Source organism: Rhinopithecus bieti, unplaced genomic scaffold, assembly GCF_001698545.2.
Source record: "Rhinopithecus bieti isolate Rb0 unplaced genomic scaffold, ASM169854v2 scaffold_1618, whole genome shotgun sequence".
NCBI lineage: Eukaryota > Metazoa > Chordata > Mammalia > Primates > Cercopithecidae > Rhinopithecus > Rhinopithecus bieti.
In genome coordinates, this window is record NW_016803937.1 from 1875672 (window position 1) to 1895830 (window position 20159).

The 20159-nt window shown below is 50.3% G+C and overlaps 1 protein-coding gene across 4 annotated transcripts in view; it reads left to right on the top strand.

Moving 5' to 3' along the window:
• The window catches only part of ZCCHC14 (zinc finger CCHC-type containing 14), an 86289-nt gene extending 66920 nt beyond the window's left edge, over positions 1 to 19369 (top strand). Inside the window, exons 4-14 of one of the 4 annotated variants that reach the window (XR_001882997.1) lie at positions 1644 to 1715; positions 4813 to 4922; positions 5642 to 5736; positions 6772 to 6826; positions 7903 to 8185; positions 10212 to 10303; positions 10972 to 11099; positions 12112 to 12252; positions 12330 to 13790; positions 15276 to 17923; positions 18602 to 19368. Coding sequence is in view for 3 of the 4 variants with exons in the window: in XM_017860247.1 (XP_017715736.1) it covers positions 1644 to 1715; positions 4813 to 4922; positions 5642 to 5736; positions 6772 to 6826; positions 7903 to 8185; positions 10212 to 10303; positions 10972 to 11099; positions 12112 to 12252; positions 12330 to 13885 (2532 nt within the window). In the remaining variant the exon portion in view is untranslated. Of the gene's footprint in view, positions 1 to 1643; positions 1716 to 4812; positions 4923 to 5641; positions 5737 to 6771; positions 6827 to 7902; positions 8186 to 10211; positions 10304 to 10971; positions 11100 to 12111; positions 12253 to 12329; positions 13892 to 15275 lie in introns of those variants that run through there. The other 3 variants (XM_017860254.1, XM_017860247.1, XM_017860265.1) reach the window with 3 other exon arrangements.
• The last annotated feature ends 790 nt before the right edge of the window (positions 19370 to 20159 follow it).

Genomic DNA, 20159 nt, shown 5'->3' on the forward strand with positions numbered 1-20159 from the left:
AGTGGTGTGATCTCAGCTCACTGCAACCTCCACCTCTTGGATTCAAGCAATTCTCCCACCTCGGCCCCCCGAGTAGCTGGGATTATAGGTGCCCGCCACCACACCTGGCTAATTTTGTATTTTTAGTAGAGATGGGGTTTCTCCATGTTGGTCAGGCTGGTCTGAAACGCCTGACCTCAGGTGATCCGCTCGCCTCAGCCTCCCAAAGTGCTGGGATTACAGGCATGAGCCACTGCGCCTGGCCTCAAGCATTTTCATTTTAGGTGTGGAAGATTCTGGGTGGCAAGGTGTACACCTTGCAGCTGTTAGTTCCAAGGACGCTGGTGCTTACCTTGATGAATGCTGGTAGGCACTGGGGTTCCGGTGAAGAAGAGCTGGCCCTTCCCTCAGCTGGCCTGTGTGTTATGAGAGCATGTTGAAACAGACCCAGGAGTGACCGCTGCACGATGTGTAGAGACTGGCCTGAGTTTCAGCAGACAGGAGGGTGGACGCCTCGGGCTGGACAGGCTGGACTCCGCCCGTGGGTGTGGGTGAGGGAGCAGAGGTGGTTTGGGTGCCTGTGAGCGCTCTTTGCTCTAAATCATTGTTAATACAACATTTTCTTGTTTATAATATATTTGGTCATTTTATTTGCCGACTTGAAATCCCCTGGCTTCTTGTGGACTTGAGTACAGTTTGCATTTGGTGCTTGTCCCTTCCTGGCCTGGCCTCCTCCCTGTCATCTCAAGCCATCCTCTCTGTCCATCTCATTCCTGCAGCTGACTTCTTATTTGCCTTTCAGAAGTCGACCCAAGCTCTTCTCCATGCAGAAACTCCCTCTAATGTGCAGAAAGTACGCTCTCCTTCCCCTCAGCCGGCTTTAGTTAGCACCTCATGTGACGACCATTGTGATAGCGGGGGAAAGCTGAGCAAAAAGACACCACCCCTTCCCCACGGGAGCTTCGCGTACATCTGGGCAGCCATGCAGTGACACTGCCCGCTGCCGCATGCTGGGAAGGAAAGCAGATGCTCACGGGGCTGGGCACACCAGACGTTGCAGAACCTCCTCCAGAAAGCCCTTTTCACTGCTCTTCCCCGGACCCCTCCTCTGCTGCTCTAGTGATCACTGCCGTGTCCTGTTGCTGTCAATGGACTCACACTGCCCCCACAGCTCTGCAGTGTCCGGAGAGCAGGGCCTGGGCTCACTGTGTGCCCACAGCACCTGGGCGCACCACGGCCCTTATTGCCGGTTGAAGGGGTGCTCCCTGGGAATGCGTTGGTCCTGCATCTGAGGCACGTAGGCTCACCTAAGAGGGAGGAGGTCCCCTGAGGAAGGAAGTTGCACAGGGCACACACAAGCTATTATAATTGTCAGGGATTTTCTGGAACTTACAGGAGGCAGCTGTAGACCCCACTGGAGTAATTTGGTGATATCTGAATATTTGGACAAAACAAGTTAAACTTCAGAGGGCCTGGAGCTATGGAACTGTTCTTTTTGTAACAAGTCAAGGGATGCTTAGGTGCTTCCCACAGCAGGTGTGCAGCCCACTGGACTCAGCTGCCGACTGAACCTGTGCCGCAGTCGTACTAGGACACGTGTGCTGGAAACTTAAGTATGTGGCGTCTGTTTCTAAGGTTTGTTTGTTTGTTTGTTTGTTTTTAAGGTCTTATGGTCTGATTCTTCAATAACATCAGTAACCAAATCTTCCTCTGAAGTGACTGAATTTATTTCAAAGGTAAGGTAATCACGGGCTCTTAAAAAATTAAAAGAATCACATTCCCCAGTGGCTGATGATACCACGGAGTAATTTCAGAGGCCATTGCCTTCAGCTAGCGAGCGAGCATGCGCAGGTGGGACCTCCTGCCCAGCCACTGTGGAGTCCCAGGCCCGCTGCTAACATGAGTGTGGCCATAAGCACCGGATCGTGACCCCGCGGATCCCTCCTTCAGTTGTTGAGACTGAGATGACGCTGAGAGATGTGCCAGGCGTGAGTGACTGATGAGGACATTTGGTTTCTTTTGTTACTTTTCAGCCCCCCAGGTTTCCTTGGCAAAGGCTGGGGGAGAGACGCACACTCAGGTGGCTGGGTGGGTAGATACTTCGCCTAGTTCTACCTTTATCTGTTTTTTTCTTCTCTTTTCTCTTTTCTTTTCTTCTTTTCCTTTTTTCTTTCTTTTTTTTTTTGAGACCGGATCTTGCTCTCTGGCCCAGGCTGGGTTGTGGTGGTGCCATCACAGCTCACTGCAGTCTTGACCTCCTGGGGCTCAAGTGATCTCCCACCTCAGCCTCCCCAGTAGCTGAGACCACAGGTGTACACCACCTTTATCTTTACAAATATCTGGTTCAGCAGATACCATTTGAGCAAAAAGTTCCACTACTAAATAAATGCATCTTTGCCTACATAAGCATGTGTACACACAGATGTAACTGCACACATGTTTAGGGCCCACTAGCCTGTGCTGTAGCGTGAACCATTGTCTTAGCCAGAGTGATGCATCTCAGGCATCACCTTTGTGAATGGGATAACATATGTAAATGTCTCCAAAGACAGTTACGTTTTCATTATAAAGCCAAGGGCCTCATCCTGCAGGAGACTGGAGTGAGGATGATGTCTGATTGCATTTGTCTTTTTGGCCTCTCAGGCATTGAAGAACATGACAGTGCCACACCTTCAAGGGTAACACACCCCCCTGGGAATCTGCTTTTCCTTCTGTAGTGTTTCAAATACTAAATTTCCTCTCCTCTGTGCGTAGTTTCTCCTTTTGTTAAACACAGCTTCTCTGGACTCCACTCATGCTAGCTGGAACCTTGACCTCTCATTGGGCTTTTGTCTCAGTGGTTTTTTTTTTCTTTTGAGATGGAGTCTGACTCTTGTCCAGACTGGAGTGCAGTGGTGCGATCTCGGCTCACTGCAGCCTCCACCTCCCGGGTTCTAGCAGTTCTCCTGCCTTAGTCTCCTGAGTCGCTGGGATCACAGGCGCACACCACCATGCCCAGCTAATTTTTTTTTTTTTTTTTTTTAGTAGAGACAGAGTTTCACCATGTTGGCCAGGTTGGTCTCGAACTCCTGACCTCAGGTGATCTGCCCTCCTTGGCCTTCCAGAGTGCTGGGATTACAGGCGTGAGGCACCGCGCCTGGCCTAGTTTTGGAACATTCGTATCCATTTTCTCCTCAAGCATTTCTTCTGCTGCATCCTCCTCTCTCCTGGACTCAGGATGCACAAGCCTCAGACCCCTACTGCTGCCGCCCCACCGCTCTCCCACGCTTGTGCGTTTCTGTGTGCGCGTCTGGGCGGTTCCTGTGCCCGTTTCCATGCCAGCCGATTCCCTCAGCTCTGCCCAGGGTGCTGCGAAGCCTGTCCATGTACTCAAGTCCTCATTTCTGCTGCCAGAGGTTTCTTTTGTGTTTTTCCTCCTAGGTTTTCCATTTGGCGTGTTTATGAAGTTTCCATCTCTCTGCTGAAGTTCCCGTTTGTTCGTGCATGTTGTCATTTTCACTAGTTCCTTTAGTACGTCCGTCATAGCTGTTTAAAGTCCCTGTCACATAGGTCCCACTTCTGACTTATTTCTGAATCTGGTTCTAATGATTGCTTTATCCCTTGACAATAGTTTTTTTTCCCCCTTTATTAATTTTTTTTTGGTATGTCTTACAAATGTTGACCGAATGTCAGACGTGTTTAGATGACCGTGGAGCCGGAGGAGAGTGATATTCATGCCTGGAAAGGGTCAACACCTCTTCTGCCAGGCCCTTCGTGGGGTCCTGTAGGCCATCTGGGCAGGACGGAGCTGGCGCTGGGCTCTCTTGCTGTCACGGTGACCTGCAGGGCCTCTCCAGTAGAGGCAGCTGCTGCCTGAGCCTGGAGGGTTTTCTCCAGTGTTTTGCTTCACTCCCAGCTTTCAGCCGTCCCTGCAGGCCTGTGGCACACAGCAGGGCACTCTCTACCATCTTGACCCCTTTTCGGGGGTAGACCGCTGCTGCTTGTTTGCTGCCTGGTGCTGGGCTTGTGGGAGCAAGGGCCTTCTCCACTCTCACAGCCCAGCCTGATCCTGGGCAGGCCTGTGTGCCTGGGCTTCGGGGCGGCACTTCCTCAGCACTTTGCCCTCCCCAGCGGGAGGTGACCTCCTCCAGTGCCAGAGCACTTTTGCTTTTCCCCTTCGTCCAGGAGCAGCAGGTCTTGTGACTGGTGGCAGAGGAAGGGAAGTATTGCCCTTGCCCCACTCTTAAAAACTGGGGCTTTTGTTTGGGCTCTGAGGCCAGGAGCAATTTTTGTCTGTTCTGCCACATCTTAAGGGCTTTGCCTCAGATCCAGAGAGTGGTCCCGGGAATTGCACAAGGCCTGGTGCCTGGTCCCCAGGTGCCAGTGATGGGGCTCTCTCTGGCTCCTTCTGCGGAAAAGAACTTGGGAAAAAGGGTCCACTTGCCCCACCTGGGGCTCCAGCATTTCTGTTGGCCACATCGGCCTGTGGCAGTGTGTCCGTTTGAGCCTGTCTCTCCAGGCCTGCTGGTGTGGCAGGCCCCTGGCTTCTCATGGGGGCAGGTCCCATTTGAAGTTAAGTTGACCTGGTGGCCCCACAACTGTCAGATGAGCTCAAGGAATGTTGTGATTATGCAGATTGTGAAGCTTTTCCTGATGTCACTGTGAGAGCGATGTTCTTTTGTGGCTTTCTGCACCCTATGTGGATGTGGGCCCCAGAATAGCTCTGACGGTAGGTGTAAATCATATCAGACCAGCAGGCGGCACCATGGAGCGCCTGCCCCAGGTTTTCCTGCAGTAGCGAAACTCTGTCGGATGGATCTGGACACACCTCCTCTGCCTTGTCCTCTCTTTCAGCTGTCTCAGCTCTACCCTGAAGAGAACTTGGAGAAACTCATTCCTTGCTTAGCTGGTCCGGATGCATTTTATGTGGAGCGAAACCACGTGGATCTGGACTCAGGCCTGAGGTGAGGCTCTTACCAGGTGCCCAGCGTGTCCATAGCAGGCAGGGACAGGCTGGTCCCGTGGTCAATGTCATAGTCCTCCAAGGAGCTCTGGGAGGACGTGTGGCCACCTGGACCTGGGTCTCTACTTGGCCTCTAGGGATTTCCATTAGTTCTGGAGGATTCCGGAGCCCTCAGTAAGCTAAGGGTGTTTCTGAGTGTATGAGGAAGGGAATTCCAGGGTGGGTCCCACCACTTCGTGGCCTTTGGCAGTCCTGTGAAATAATCCTGGGCTGCTATTTCCATCTTGTAGTCCAAGGTTGAGACTATTCCCAGATAAAATTGGCGTCTCTTAAACAGTTTCTCTGGACCCTCAATTGTGTCTTGGTTCACGTGGCACACACAGTAACATGGCCTACCGGTTCCGTAAACGTGCTGCTGCCGGTGCCCTGGGGACCATGTCCAAGCCCCTTTCTGGCTGATGGTGGGTGGCACTGATCTCGTGTCACAGGGCATGACTCCTGTCGTCGGCCTTGGTGACCATGGATGCAGCGTGGAGGGGAAGGGCTTGAAGAAGGAGTGGCAATCAGGCAAGAACTCAGTTGACTTAAAGCAGGAAGAATATGAGGCTGTGGCACTTCTGGGTTTTTTCCTCTAATAGATTAAAAATTAAATTGTTTTCTTTCAATGTGTCAGCAGGAATACCGTTTTCATGCTGATAAGACTACTTGTTTGCATTTTAGGTACCTGGCCTCATTACCTTCTCACGTGTTGAAAAATGACCATGTCAGGAGGTTTCTCAGTACTTCCTCTCCCCCCCAGCAGCTTCAGAGTCCAAGTGAGTTTATAAAATATGATTAAATAAAACAATTTTTTTTTTTTTGAGACGGAGTCTTGCTCTCTCACCCAGGCTGGAATGCAGTGGCGCAATCTCGGCTCACTGCAAGCTCCGCCTTCCGGGTTCGCGCCATTCTCCTGCCTCAGCTTCCCAAGTAGCGGGGACTACAGGTGCACGCTGCCACACCCAGCTAGTTTTTTGTAGTTTTAGTAGAGACGGGGTTTCACCGTGTTAGCCAGGATGGTCTTGATCTCCTGACCTTGTGATCCGCCCGCCTCGTCCTCCCAAAGTGCTGGGATTACAGACGTGAGCCACCGCGCCCGGCCAATTAAATAAAAATTTTTAAAAAATCAACAACAAAAAAACGGCTGGGCGCGGTGGCTCATGCTTGTAATTCCAGCACTTTGGGAGGCTGAGGCAGGTGGATCACCTGATGTTGGGAGTTCAAGACCAGCCTGACCAACATGGAGAAACCCTGTCTCTAGCAAAAATACAAAATTAGGCTGGGCGCGGTGGCTCACGCCTGTAATGCCAGCACTTTGGGAGGCTGAAGCAGGTGGATCACAAGGTCAGGAGTTCAAGAGCAGCCTGGCCAATATGGTGAAACCCCGTGTCTACTAAAAATACAAAAAAATTAGCTGGGCGTGGTGATGCATGCCTGTAGTCCCAGCTACTTGGGAGGCTGAGGCAGAAGAATCACTTGAACCCAGGAGGTGGAGGTTTTCCGTGAGCTGAGATCACGCCAACTGCACTCCAGCCTGGGTGACAGAGCAAGACTCCGTCTCCAAAATAAAATTTAAAAAAATACAAAATTAGCCAGGCGTGGTGGCGGGTGCCTGTAATCCCAGCTACTCGGGAGGCTGAGGCAGGAGAATCCCTTGAACCCGGGAGACAGAGGTTGCGGTGAGCCGAGATCACATCATTGCACTCCAGCCTGGGCAACAAGAGCAAATCACTGTCTCAAAAAAATAATAAAATAAAACAAATATTTTCATTGTCTATAAATTTTAATGGTATTTATTTTTAAATTTATAGGTCCTGGCAACCCCTCCCTTTCTAAAGTAGGTACCGTGATGGGCGTGTCTGGAAGGTGAGAAATCTATGTAACCAGCACATTTCAAATAAGCATTTTACGAGGTTCTGTGTAAAGTTATTTCTAGAATTAAGTCATGCTCAAGTTGAGTCTTGGATGATATTGAGAAGAATTGGGTAGAGATGATTCAATTTACGATTTCCAAAAAAAAGAGTTCTCTGAGCCACTGGAATCCGAATTCTCAGGGGCTCCTCCCCAGTGCAAGGTCCTGGGCCCCATCCCAGACCTAGGAAACCAGAATTTCCTAGAACCTGGCTGTGGGAAGCCTGCTCCCGGAAGCATAGGGTCATGTTCCTGAGGAGCGTCCTCTGTCAGCACGGGCCCTGGGGGCTGTAGTCGCATGCCGGCAACATAGAGGCTCCCCATCGTCACTGACAGTGAGGTGGGCTGTCACAGATAGGTGCACACACACCCCAAAAGGGAGTCTCGTGGAGATGTAGTCTGGGTGCAAGGTCTCGAGGAGCAGACTGGCATCCTCCTGGTGTCGGGGTGGGGTAAGCGCCCAGTCGGCGGGTGTGACTTTGCAGTTAAGGAGCAAGGCCAGAGTGGAGTGCTGGTCACGCCTTCTAGCTGTCTACGTTTTACTCTTCTAAGAAAATTGTATTTGAATATTAAAGATTTAGTAGTCTATTTTGATTTATGATTTATCAGTGTCATCTGTGACTCAGAAGTAACACAAATACTGGAGTAGCATGTTTTTAAAAAATACAAGTAACAGAAACTTAGCAGCTAAACCAGAAGTCTGGTGATGACAGATACATACACATACATAATACACGTGTGTGCAAACAAGTAGATACTCCTCAGCACAGGCAGAGGCCTATGTGTGTATCTGCACAGCTGCCTGTATGCACATCTGTGCACAGGCATGCACTACAGAAATCTTAGCTGCAGAAAGGTGGTTGGGGAGGGAGGGCAGTCATAGCACACCAGTGTCTGCAGTTCAGGGTGGCCTGTGACAGCAGGGCAGGCCAAGAGGCAGAGGCTGGCACAGAAAGGCCTAGAAGTGAGGTCTTTGGTGGAGTCTGTGGTTGTGGAAGCAGCCACAGTCTCTCTGTGCCCCTGTCCCACAGGCCTGTGTGTGGAGTGGCTGGTATCCCGTCCTCGCAGAGCGGAGCCCAGCACCATGGGCAGCACCCGGCCGGCTCAGCCACCCCCTTGCCCCACTGCTCCCATGCGGGCAGCGCAGGCTCAGCCCTGGCCTACCGGACCCAGATGGACACATCGCCTGCCATCCTCATGCCTTCCAGTCTGCAGACCCCTCAGACCCAGGAGCAGAACGGGATTCTAGACTGGCTTAGAAAACTGCGTTTGCACAAGTATTACCCCGTCTTTAAGCAGCTCTCCATGGAGAAGGTATGCCTGGCTGGCCATACAGATTCTTTTCTCAAGACCTCCCTGGGGGAATTGAGTTTCCAAAACCAACACAAGGTGGAAGAAGTAGGGAGGCCGAGGCACACCGCCTGTTCTTACAGGGGACAGTGAGTGGGCTTTGCAGAGGCCGCCTGCAGCTGCAGCCAGACAAACAGGACATGTTGTAAACAGACAGCTTTTCTAGATGCTTCCAGTTCACAAACTAGATGCTCTCCGTGACATGAGGGACAGTCCATCCCCAGAGCCCTGCTGTGGACAGAAATCCTGACCTCTGGCACGGTGCCCCTTTTAGACATCTTTTGGCATAGCTGGCGCAGACGCTGTGGCGGGCCAGATCTAGAGGAATGGGTGCATTTTACATCTTCCAAGCAGTCATACCTAGAGAATTCTTATGAGAAACATGTTTTCACTGTTAAAAAAATTCTGAGATTTCTTAAGTCTTGATGTCACTGATAAAACTAGATTAAACCCATTCAAGGTATTTGAACTCTGTGCTCCCTCTGCTGGGCAAACCGGCTTGGTGGCTTTTATCTATGTAAAAATTTCATTTCTCGAAAAATCTACAATTGAACCTAGAAATCAAGCTTTTACTACATAGTTAAATCCAAATTGTAAGTATATTTGTAATACCCTCTGTTTAGGGTTTGTGAATCCTTTTTTTTTTTTTTTTTTTTTTTTGGAGATGGAGTCTCGCACTGTCACCCAGGCTGGAGTACAATGGTGTGATCTCGGCTCCCTGCAACCTCCACCTCCTGGGTTCAAGCGATTCTCTTGCCTCAGCCTCCTGAGTAGCTGGGATTACAGGTGTCCGCCACCACACCTGGCTAATATTTTATATTTTTAGTAGAAACAGGGTTTCACTATGTTGACCAGGCTAGTCTCGAACTCCTGACTCATAATCCCCTGCCTCAGTCTCCCACAGTGCTGGGATTACAGGCATGAGCCACCGTGCCTGGCCAAGGATTTGTGAATCTTAAAAGGCAGAGATTTTACTAACCTTGTTCATAATTAGTTTTAAATGTTTTATTCTTATGTTTGCATTGAGATGGCCTAAATCACAAATCATGTTAGGAAATAACATGAAAAGTAGAGGCTGGTGTGTGTGTGTAGCAGCAGCCTGCGCAATGGAGTAGCCACACAACCATTCAGTGTGGATGGTATCTGCTTTTCTGGATCACTTGCTACCTGACAAAGTTGCTATCATCCCTGGCCGGGCGTGGTGGCTCACGCCTGTAATCCCGGCACTTTGGGAGCCCAAGGCAGGTGGATCATCTCAGGTCAGGAGTTCAAGACAAGCCTGGCCAACATGGTGAAACCCCGTCTCTACTAAAAATACAAAAATTAGCCGGACGTGGTGGCGGGTGCCTGTAACCCCAGCTACTCGGGAGGCTGAGGCAGAGAATTGCTTGAACCCGGGAGGCGGAGGTTGCAGTGAGCCAAGATCGCACCACTGCACTCCAGCCTGGGTGACAGAGTGAGACTCTGTCCCAAAAAAAAAAAAAAAAAAGACCATCCCGCAGAGGGTGGTGAGTTCTGAAGGGACTGCGTTATGATGGGGCTGTCCTGGGGAGGGAGGGTGGCACGCATCATAACTCGCATCTCCATGGCGGTTGAAACTGTGATTGTGTGAGATGTTTTCTTTAGTCACCTGTCCCCAAGCATGTACCTGCTGGTATGTACTCGCAGAGCAGAGGGCAAGTGGGTGCCTTTGGCGGAGCCAGCAGCCTGTGAGGTGGTGCACCCATCTACACGGCCTGCACAGAAGTTGCCTTAGAGGGGCTGGGGACACTCTTGCTCAGAACCATGTCTTGGAGTTGAACCGTTGACACCAAGTCATTTAGCAAGTAAACGGTCTAGGATTCCCCAGCCTGTGACTGCCGAATTCCCCTGGGTCTGTTTGCATATATCCCAGAGGTAGAATAAATGTACTGAATTCAACTCCAAGTTCTTTGTTCTCAGAGTCCTACTTACGTCTCAGTAACTTTGTAATTTGTTTTTTCTGTGAAAGTTTTTGAGCCTTACTGAAGAAGATCTGAATAAATTTGAGTCTCTCACCATGGGGGCAAAGAAGAAGCTCAAGACCCAGCTGGAGCTGGAAAAGTGAGTGCGAAGTGGGTTTTGGAACCTGCATTTATTTCCATTTCTCACGGGCCAAATGGAGTGCTAGGGCTTCCCGTGCTAAATACCAGTGATTGGATTACTTTCTCTTGCTGATCCAGTCCTTAGTCACGCTTTTATTTATTTATTTCATTTATTTTATTTTATTTTTTTTGAGATGGAGTCTCGCTCTGTCGTGCCCAGGCTGGAGTGCGGTGGTGCAATCTTGGCTCACTGCAACCTCTGCCTCTCAGGTTCAAGCGATTCTCTTGCCTCAGTCTCCCCAGTAGCTGGGATTACAGGCACATGCCACCACGCCCAGCTAATTTTTTGTATTTTTAGTAGAGACGGGGTTTTACCATATTGGCCAGGCTGATCTCGAACTCCCAACCTCAGGTGATCTGCCCACCTCGGCCTCCCAAAGTGCTGGGATTACAGGCTTGAGCCACTGCGCCCGGCCTAGTCATGCTTTTAAAGTTCTACAAATGTGTCTTAGGTTTGACAGGAAAGGACCTTTATAGTAAATTTGACCAATCAGAATGATTTCCTTCCTTGCCTTGATGGCCTGGAGGGAATTGCCCTGTGGTGTGGAGTAGGCCCGCCTCGAAGCTGCGTGTGAAGCCGCACCGGGAGGCGGTGCTCACTTGTTCCTGTGCTTGATTATTTCACAGGGAGAAGTCAGAGAGACGGTGTCTGAACCCCTCGGCGCCGTCGCTGGTCACCAGCAGTGGTGTGGCTCGAGTGCCCCCCACCAGCCACGTTGGGCCCGTGCAGTCGGGGCGGGGCAGCCATGCAGCAGGTGAACAAGGGTGTGCTGGGCAGATGGGTTACTCACACACAGGGAGGGCCGGTGTGCTGGGCAGGTGGGTTACTCACACACAGGGAGGGCCGGTGTGCCGGGCAGGTGGGTTACTCACACACAGGGAGGGCCTTGTGTTCTTTGTGATCATTAAACTTCAAATCACACCTATTTGACTTTTACATTTGTGAATCTTTATCCTCATTTTCCATTATTTTAACTGTTATAGTCTCTGCCATAAGAAAATCGAAGGGACAGTTGGCTTAGGAGCTAGAGGGCAGTCACCTCTCTGAAGTTGCTTGGGCAAAAGGATCAGGTCCAGAAACTGCCACAGTGAGAGCGAGTGTGTAGGGCGAGCAGAAATGAGAGGGGAGTAGCCTCCTCCCTTCCCAGGACCGGTGCCGCAGGCCACGTTTCAGTCAGTGCCTTTTTGTTGATCCATCGGTGACATGGTTCTCCACGGACCTTCCTGCTCTAGGGGACCCGCAATCTCCGCAATTTGGTTTTCATCCTCCCCTCTGAGAAAGGGTGGGACACCTGGCGCGCTTGCTCTGTTGTCTCACGAGAGGAGCCAGGTTTTCTTGACAATAGAAATAGCAGGAGGAGCAGCGGCTTGGGAGAGGAAAAAAAAAAAACCTGCCAGGATGGATTTTAAGTGGTGATTTGACTGAAAAGATCTCTGTGACTCGGCCGGCCTCATGAGAGGGGGCGTGGCATAGTGTTGTGATGGTTCCTGGTGGTGCGCTGGGGGTTCCCTTCACAGGGCTTTGTTCTGGGGTTGATGGTGGGGTCAGGTAGGGCCCTTGCTGAGGGGGTGTTGAGTAGCACTGCCATTTGAATCTCTGCTGCATCCGTCATCGTGCGGCCTGGGCCGGCACGTTCTTTTTCTGAGTCTTAAGAGCCCTGCGTGCCCCTGGAAGGAGCACCCGCCGACAGTGTGATGCAGGGCACGGGGCGGGGCTGAGCTGCAGGGGCACTGGCTGATGGCCGCTCCTCTGGCCCTTTTCTGCAGAGCTGCGGGTGGAAGTGGAGCAGCCTCATCACCAGCTGCCCCGGGAAGGCAGCTCCTCCGAGTACTCCAGCTCCTCCTCCAGCCCCATGGGGGTGCAGGCCCGGGAAGAGAGCTCCGACAGCGCCGAAGAGAATGACAGACGTAAGGGCACGTGCGCGCCGCTGGCTCCACCTGGCCCGGGTGTGGAATGGCACTGACCACTCTGTTTCCCTCTCTAGGTGTGGAGATTCACTTGGAGAGCTCCGACAAGGAGAAGCCGGTGATGCTCCTGAATCACTTCACTTCCAGTTCCGCCAGACCCACGGCCCAGGTTCTCCCTGTGCAGAATGAGGCCAGCTCCAATCCATCAGGCCACCACCCCCTGCCCCCACAGATGCTGAGCACAGCCTCACACATCGCACCCATCCGCATGCTGAATTCCGTGCACAAGCCGGAAAGAGGCAGCGCGGACATGAAGCTCCTCTCGTCTTCTGTGCACTCACTTTTGTCTCTAGAAGAAAGGAATAAAGGATCTGGACCAAGAAGCAGCATGAAGGTGGACAAGAGCTTTGGCAGCGCCATGATGGACGTGCTGCCCGCGTCTGCACCCCACCAGCCTGTGCAGGTCCTCTCTGGGCTTTCAGAGAGCAGCTCCATGTCACCCACGGTCTCCTTTGGTCCCCGGGCCAAAGTCGTGCATGCATCCACACTGGACAGGGTGCTGAAGACAGCACAGCAACCAGCCCTGGTGGTGGAGACCAGCACGGCCGCCACAGGGACGCCCAGCACAGTCCTCCACGCCGCCCGTCCGCCCATCAAACTGCTGCTGTCATCATCTGTTCCTGCTGATTCTGCCATTTCTGGGCAAACCTCCTGTCCTAATAATGTGCAAATAAGTGTGCCCCCTGCAATAATAAACCCCCGGACTGCTCTGTATACAGCCAACACCAAAGTTGCCTTTTCTGCAATGAGCAGTATGCCAGTGGGCCCCCTGCAGGGTGGCTTCTGTGCAAACAGCAACACTGCCTCTCCCAGCAGCCACCCCTCCACGTCCTTTGCCAACATGGCCACGTTGCCCAGCTGCCCAGCCCCCAGCTCCAGCCCGGCGCTGTCCTCCGTCCCTGAAAGCAGTTTCTATAGCAGCAGTGGTGGTGGCGGCTCCACAGGAAACATTCCTGCCTCGAATCCGAACCACCACCACCACCACCACCATCAGCAGCCCCCGGCACCCCCGCAGCCCGCCCCACCCCCGCCGGGCTGCATCGTGTGCACGTCCTGTGGCTGCAGTGGCAGCTGCGGCTCAAGTGGCCTGACTGTCAGCTACGCCAACTACTTCCAGCACCCGTTCTCCGGTCCGTCCGTGTTCACCTTCCCGTTCTTGCCCTTCAGTCCCATGTGCAGCAGCGGCTACGTCAGCGCCCAGCAGTACGGCGGTGGCTCCACCTTCCCTGTGGTACACGCCCCCTACAGCAGCAGTGGGACCCCAGACCCTGTCCTGAGCGGGCAGTCCACGTTTGCCGTGCCAGCCATGCAGAACTTCATGGCGGGGACAGCAGGGGTGTACCAGACCCAAGGACTGGTGGGCAGTAGCAATGGTTCCAGTCACAAAAAGAGCGGGAACCTGTCTTGTTACAACTGCGGGGCCACTGGTCACCGCGCCCAGGACTGCAAACAGCCGTCCATGGACTTCAACCGGCCAGGTAAGCGCGCGCCATGGCCGCGCCCACCAGGCTCCCGCAGGACCAATGCACACAAATGCTTGGTTTTTATGAAGAGTAAAATTATTTCTTTGTAAAGCAAATAATTTTTCGAATGCTTTTTGAAAGCGCGTGGAAAGCTTCATGATAGGCTGTGAGGTCCCCAGAAGGGCTGCTGTTGGGTGTGAAACGGTCATGATGATTTCAGACGGCCTCTTGTTCTAGAAGGTGCTTAGGCAGTGTGGACAGGGCCTCCCTGGGCTGCCATGTCTTGCTTCGAGCCCGGAGCGCGAGCGTGAGGGATTCAGTGCTACCCCCTGGCTTACACTGGGTCTCAGGCTGCGGTGCCTCCTCAGTCTGGACCCTCTGGGGTGGGGCTCGCTGTCCCCTCTGCCCCTCCCTGCCGGCGCGGCTGTGGGTGTGGGGGGCTGTCACCCCTCGGCCGTGCTGTGCTGCATCTTCCGTTCCCTCCTGTTTTATCTCCACTATTTTTTTGTCTCCTTTAGTCAAATCCCAGTGGATGTCTGATGTAGTTATTATAATAGGTTTCTTCTTGCTGTCTCTTTTGGAAACTGGGGACTGGGAAAGTGGGTCCCAACTCTGACAACTCATGGTGCCACCTTGCCAAAGTCACTTGATGACTGCAGACTTCCAGTTGCTTCTGAGGGTTGCAGTAGATCTGTGATTCTCAGACCTGCTTGTACATCACAGTCACCTGGACAGTTTTTAGAAACACACCTGCTGACTCAGCAGGCCTGCAGGCGAGGTGGGTTGACGGGCACTCTGCCACGTGGGCCCGGTGGGTCTGTGCCTCCCTTCATAAAGCCGGCTGTATCTCCAGAGGCACGGGGCACTCGCCAGCGCTCACCTGCTCTCAACTAGTGAAAGGACCCATGTTAGAGCAGCCTGCCCGACGTGTGCAGAGCCTGACTCCCAGAGAAAGCTCCTAAAGAAAAAGATTGGTGGTCAGGCACGGTGGCTCACGCCTGTAATCCCAGCACTTTGGGAGGCCGAGGCGGGTGGATCATGAGGTCAGGAGATCGAGACCATCCTGGCTAACATGGTGAAACCCCGTCTCTAGTAAAGATACAAAAAATTAGCTGGGCGAGGTGGCGGGCGCCTGTAGTCCCAGCTACTCGGGAGGCTGAGGCAGGAGAATGGCGTGAACCCGGGAGGTGGAGCTTGCAGTGAGCCGAGATCGCGCCACTGCACCCCAGCCTGGGCGACAGAGCTAGACTCCGTCTCAAAAAAAAAAAAAAAAAAAGATTGGTAACTCTTCCTGAGTCATTTCACCCCAGTCTGATTTGATCAACTTGTAATATTAGCTCCCATTTTGCAGGGGCAGGAAGGGAGTGGAAACAGGATGGGTGCCCTAGATTTCCAGCACCAGAATCTTGCCCAGTGGCTCTGGAAATGACTGGACAGATTGGTGGATGGTGGTGATTCTACAGTCATTCCAATTTGACCTCTTTTTTCCCCTCTCTCTAGGTACTTTTAGGTTGAAATACGCCCCTCCAGCAGAAAGTCTGGACTCCACAGATTGATATTTTTCTCTGGCAACAGAACATTATTAAGCCATGGAGACTTAAGGAAAATTAAATACAAAACTGAGAAGTCTAGTTGCTGTTGAGCTTAATCTTTTTAATCCAAAGGTGCTTTACTTTTCCTAGACTGGATAGAAAAATCTAGCGTAGAAGTGCATCAAACTCGGTTTATTGCCAAAACCCTATATTGGAGCTTGGTGTCAGAACTTGCCTAGTGGGCATCTCTGTGGCCGGTGAAGTCGGCCACCTACACGTTTGGTTGCAGTGCAGAGACCCCATGTCTCCCGAAGAGCATTGCCATCCTTGGCCCTCCTAGGCTCACACGTCAATTCCAGGGCAGCTACACGTGGTCTGAATCGAGAACTGAGCTTGGAGTTCTCCAGGTGGAGCTCCACCCGCCGGACTCTTGACACCCCTGGGCTAGGGAAAATGTCGACTTTGTTTTGTTCTGTTCCTAAAGTGATTAGCACTAATCTCTGGGATTTTTAAGGATTGCACTACAGAAGAATGTATCCTGATGTAAATCTCTGCGGTTCTGGGAGCCAAACTCCTCTGAGAACAGTCAGTGCAAGAGACTCCAATAATCCATATTTAAAGAGTCAGCACCAGCAGGCTACTCGACTTAGGACACAACAGAGATTTTAGTATTTCCTTCCCTCCTCCAAGCAGTTGTAGCAGTTTCAGGTTTTTAATTTTTTCTGCAAATAAATCTAAACTACATTATTAAATAGAAATAGTTTACTCGCAACAACTTAATTTCTAAGGGTCCAAGTCCCAGAGAATCCATAGTCGTCAGAGCGTTGAGAGTATCTTTCTTCCCAGCCGGTCAGTGGCTTCGAGCCCCGTCTTCCACTACAAATCACCCCTCGAGGGGGCTCGGCGACAGCGCGGCTCTGTGAGTGGCTGTGAGGATGCTGCACGTCCTTAGCAGAGTTTGCAAGTTGCTTTATCTCCCACGGGCTCCCCAAGAACCTCCAACCCCGAGGCTTATCGCTAGCGGATTCGCATCTGAGACAGACATTTCAACAATGATACAGTCCTGTCATTTGTCAGCAAAAGATTGGGAATTTTCTCCTGTCAACTTCTTTCGTATTAGGCTGTGTATTGATAGTTAATTCCGTTAAAAATTACTTGGAAAACAGTGGGAAGTGGTAGGACTCTGGAAGAGGCCACACACCCGAGAGCTACGAGATCTGTGCCAGTCTGGTTTTGGTCAGGTAGTAATAAAAGTCCTCAGTGTAGACCTCTAAATTTCCACCCACGGAAATGAAAGCCTTTTGTCGGAAATTGACAGACTTAAATCTTCAAGGTTAAAGGGAATTTTCTGCTCAAACAATACTCATCTAAAATGCTAAAGTCGTCAGTGTTAAAATACTGAGCAGTAAAATCTTGCCAGGGATTTTGCAGTTGGATATTTATTTTTAAAAAAATTAAAATATTCAGACCATTCTTAAAATGGGACAATCAGCCTCATGAAAAATTGATGTAAATCAAAAGAATACCCTTGAATGAGGCATTGTGATGTGAGGGTTCAATTTTAAGAGCAGTTCCTAACTTCATAGAAACTAAAGCAGAAAGTTGTTACATTTTTTTATGACAGGCTTTTCGTAGAATGTGTTAGTTTTATTTTAGTTGAATTTTATTTCTATGCAATGCAGAATTAACAGACCTCCTCTCTCTCCTCATGGTACACAGTATTACAGTGTTGAAGTAATGGTGATGCTTATTACAACAGCTATTTAGGGGAATGTTACGTTGATCTTTTAAATTATAAACACTACAAAATGTCAAAATAATGAGAACTGACACAACTTTGCCTTAAAGAGTACTAGACTGGACCTTCTCATATTACGTTAAGGGAAGACTTAGTGTGTTCACTGATGTTTACGATTTTAATATTTCTGAAGGCCATTCCAGTGGCCTGGATATGTGCTGAAAGCCAAACTTTTAAATTTTTTGGTTTTTTAAACAAAGAAGTATTTTAAATAAATCGTATTTCAACACTGAAATGGTTGAAAACCGTCTCATAACAAAAGGAAAAAAACATTAAAATTTTTGTTTAGTGGTCAGTATAGGGGAATGAAAGCGTCTGTTGTTACCCATGTAACTATTTTGATAAGAATTAGAGGTTAACCTTAAATCCAGCAAAACATTAAAACAAACTTTTCAACTTGAAGCCTGCCATTCAGCGTTGAGGTAAACGAGTTCCAACATTGTCCCGGCTGTGTTCCCAGCAGCGGAGGTCTCTGCGGAGCTTCCGGGCGTCTTGAACGTGCATGGGCAGTGTGACATCTCCAGGGAGGCTGTCCGAAGTCGAGAATCGTGAGCTGTAAATAGGAACTACACAGTGCGGAGAAGATGGAACCGCCCATCCGTGAGGGCCTCTCCATGAGGGAGCCGCAGGCTTGGACTTGAGAGAATTTGCCAGCAGTGAGCTCGGACGCATCTCTCCAAAAGCACCCGAGGTTGGCGCGCCTGAAGAGCATCTTGCGTTCATCAGACTTCCTCATCTGAAAACACAGAACATACCCTTTCAAGTACTTAGTCATTTTCCTGAAATTGTGGTCTGTTTCAGAATGCTGTGGCAACCAGGTAGGTGTGGCACTGGCCATGTGCCACGTCTTTGCCCTTTGTAGTCTGTCAGATATTAAAGTTTCTAACCCGGTTTTTTTAATCTCCAAGAATGGGGAAAGTGGAATGTGGAGATGGAAGCAGAACGTGATGTTGGGATACAACAGCTATTTAATCCTTCGTTTTATTTTTTAAGCAAAACACTCAGTTTTCTACCTTATTTTCTAATGTTGATTTCATGGTAATATTGACCGTTGGAAGGTGTTTAACATAAAATCTCATTGCTGGAGAGCACTGAGGAAATGGGAGCTAGCACTTGTAATAAAAATAAAGACAAGGTATTTTCTTGAATGCATATATGTGATTGGGTATTTGAAAAACCAGCATCATGTGTCATCTCCAGAAGATTACAGGAGTCAGCTTGTTCATGTAGGGGTGTTAGTAGGTCCCGTATTCTTCATTCAGTTCTTAGAATTCTAGGTCCTTTATTGCCCAGAGTCAGCACAGTTAGTTTCTACCACAGACTCTGTGTTGGGGCACAGTAGTGGGCGGGGTAGTGACTTTGCCTAAACGTCACCCGGCTGGAACGCCTTCCATCTGAACAGGGGCTGAGCGGGGCTTTAGGCACTTGCCAAATGGGAACCGGGTTGCACCCTCCTTGCTCCCCGTCATTTTCTTGTCACTCTTCCTGCTTCCCAGCGTTTTGTTGTATGCCCTGCTCGTACGCCGTGATGACTGATGGTACCGCATGCCGAGGTCTTCAAGGTTGTGAGGAAAGCCGTCTCCCTGCTTGACTCGACTGCTGTCCCAGAGGAGAGTCCTGTGCGACCTGAGCGGGGGTGGCTGTCATTTCCAGCATGCAGGTGACTCCCAAAGAATGAGTCAGGTGGCATGAACGCCATGGGTTCTGAAGAGGCGAATTTGCTGAAAAGTCCCAAGGGTCTGAATGAAAGCATCTTTAATCAACACTCGCAATATTCTAGAAAACCATATACTGTGCTGGTTGAGGCCAAAGGTCAACATTGCTCCACTGTTCACCAAGGAAGGGGGCAGTGGCCATCAGCTGCGGCCTCACGTGCGTTGTAACAAGCCCTCATCACATGTATGAGTCTTACGTGCACAAAAAGAGAAGGCTTTGGTACTGAAACTGGACACCTTGTGTACTCAAGATACCTTCACAGCTTCTATTGGACATATTTTCTTTTTAGGAATGAAGGAAAATTCTCCCATTTTTGAGCCATTCTTTTGTCAATTCTACAAAATTGCATGTAACTTTATAAATATTTTTAAAAGATATAGTTTTGTAAATATTTAATATTCTGCTAATTTGATTTTGAATTGTAAATGTCAAGTATTCTGTTTTGGGGTTTTATGTTTTATTATACTTTGTTAAAAGGACAAATTGTACATTTTAGAATGTTTTATGAGTAAATTTAATGTACTGAAAATAAAATTTTAAAAAAGGCTCTGTGTTTGATTTCACTAGGTCTTTGTCTCAGAATATGAAGCCACACACCTTTTCAGATCAGTCTGAATCTCCAAACTAGGGGTTCCATCCTTTCTACCCTCTCAGATTTACAAAAGGGATACCTGACTTTAAATCCATTCGTTCTCTATCAAGGTGCCAAGTTTTGTTGTTTTCTTTTGAGATGGAGTTTCACTCTTGTTGCCCAGGCTGAAATGTGATGGCACGATCTCGGCTCACGCCAACCTCCGGGGTTCAAGCGATTCTCCTGCCTCAGCCTCCCGAGTAGCTGGGATTACAGGCATCCGCCATCACGCCTGGCTACTTTTGTATTTTTCAGTAGACTTGGGCTTCTCCATGTTGGTCAGGCTGGTCTTGAACTCTGGACCTCAGGTGATCCGCCCGCCTCAGCCTCCCAAAGTGCTGGTATTACCGGCGTGAGCCACCACACCTGGCCAAGTGTTTTTTTTTGAGATGGAGTCTCGCTCTGTTGCCCAGGCTGGAGTGCAGTGGCGTGATCTCCGCTCACTGCAAGCTCCACGCCATTCTCCTGCCTCAGCCTCCCGAGTAGCTGGGCTTACAGGCACCCGCCATCACGCCCAGCAACTTTTTCATATTTTTTTAGTAGAGACGGGGTTTCGCCGTGTTAGCCAGGATTGTCTTGATCCCCTGACCTCGTGATCCGCCTGCCTCGGCCTATCAAAGTGCTGGGATTACAGGTGTGAGCCACCGTGCCCGGCCTGTATTTTTTTTTTTAAAGTGTCCCTGCTAATGACAAAGATGTAAATTCCT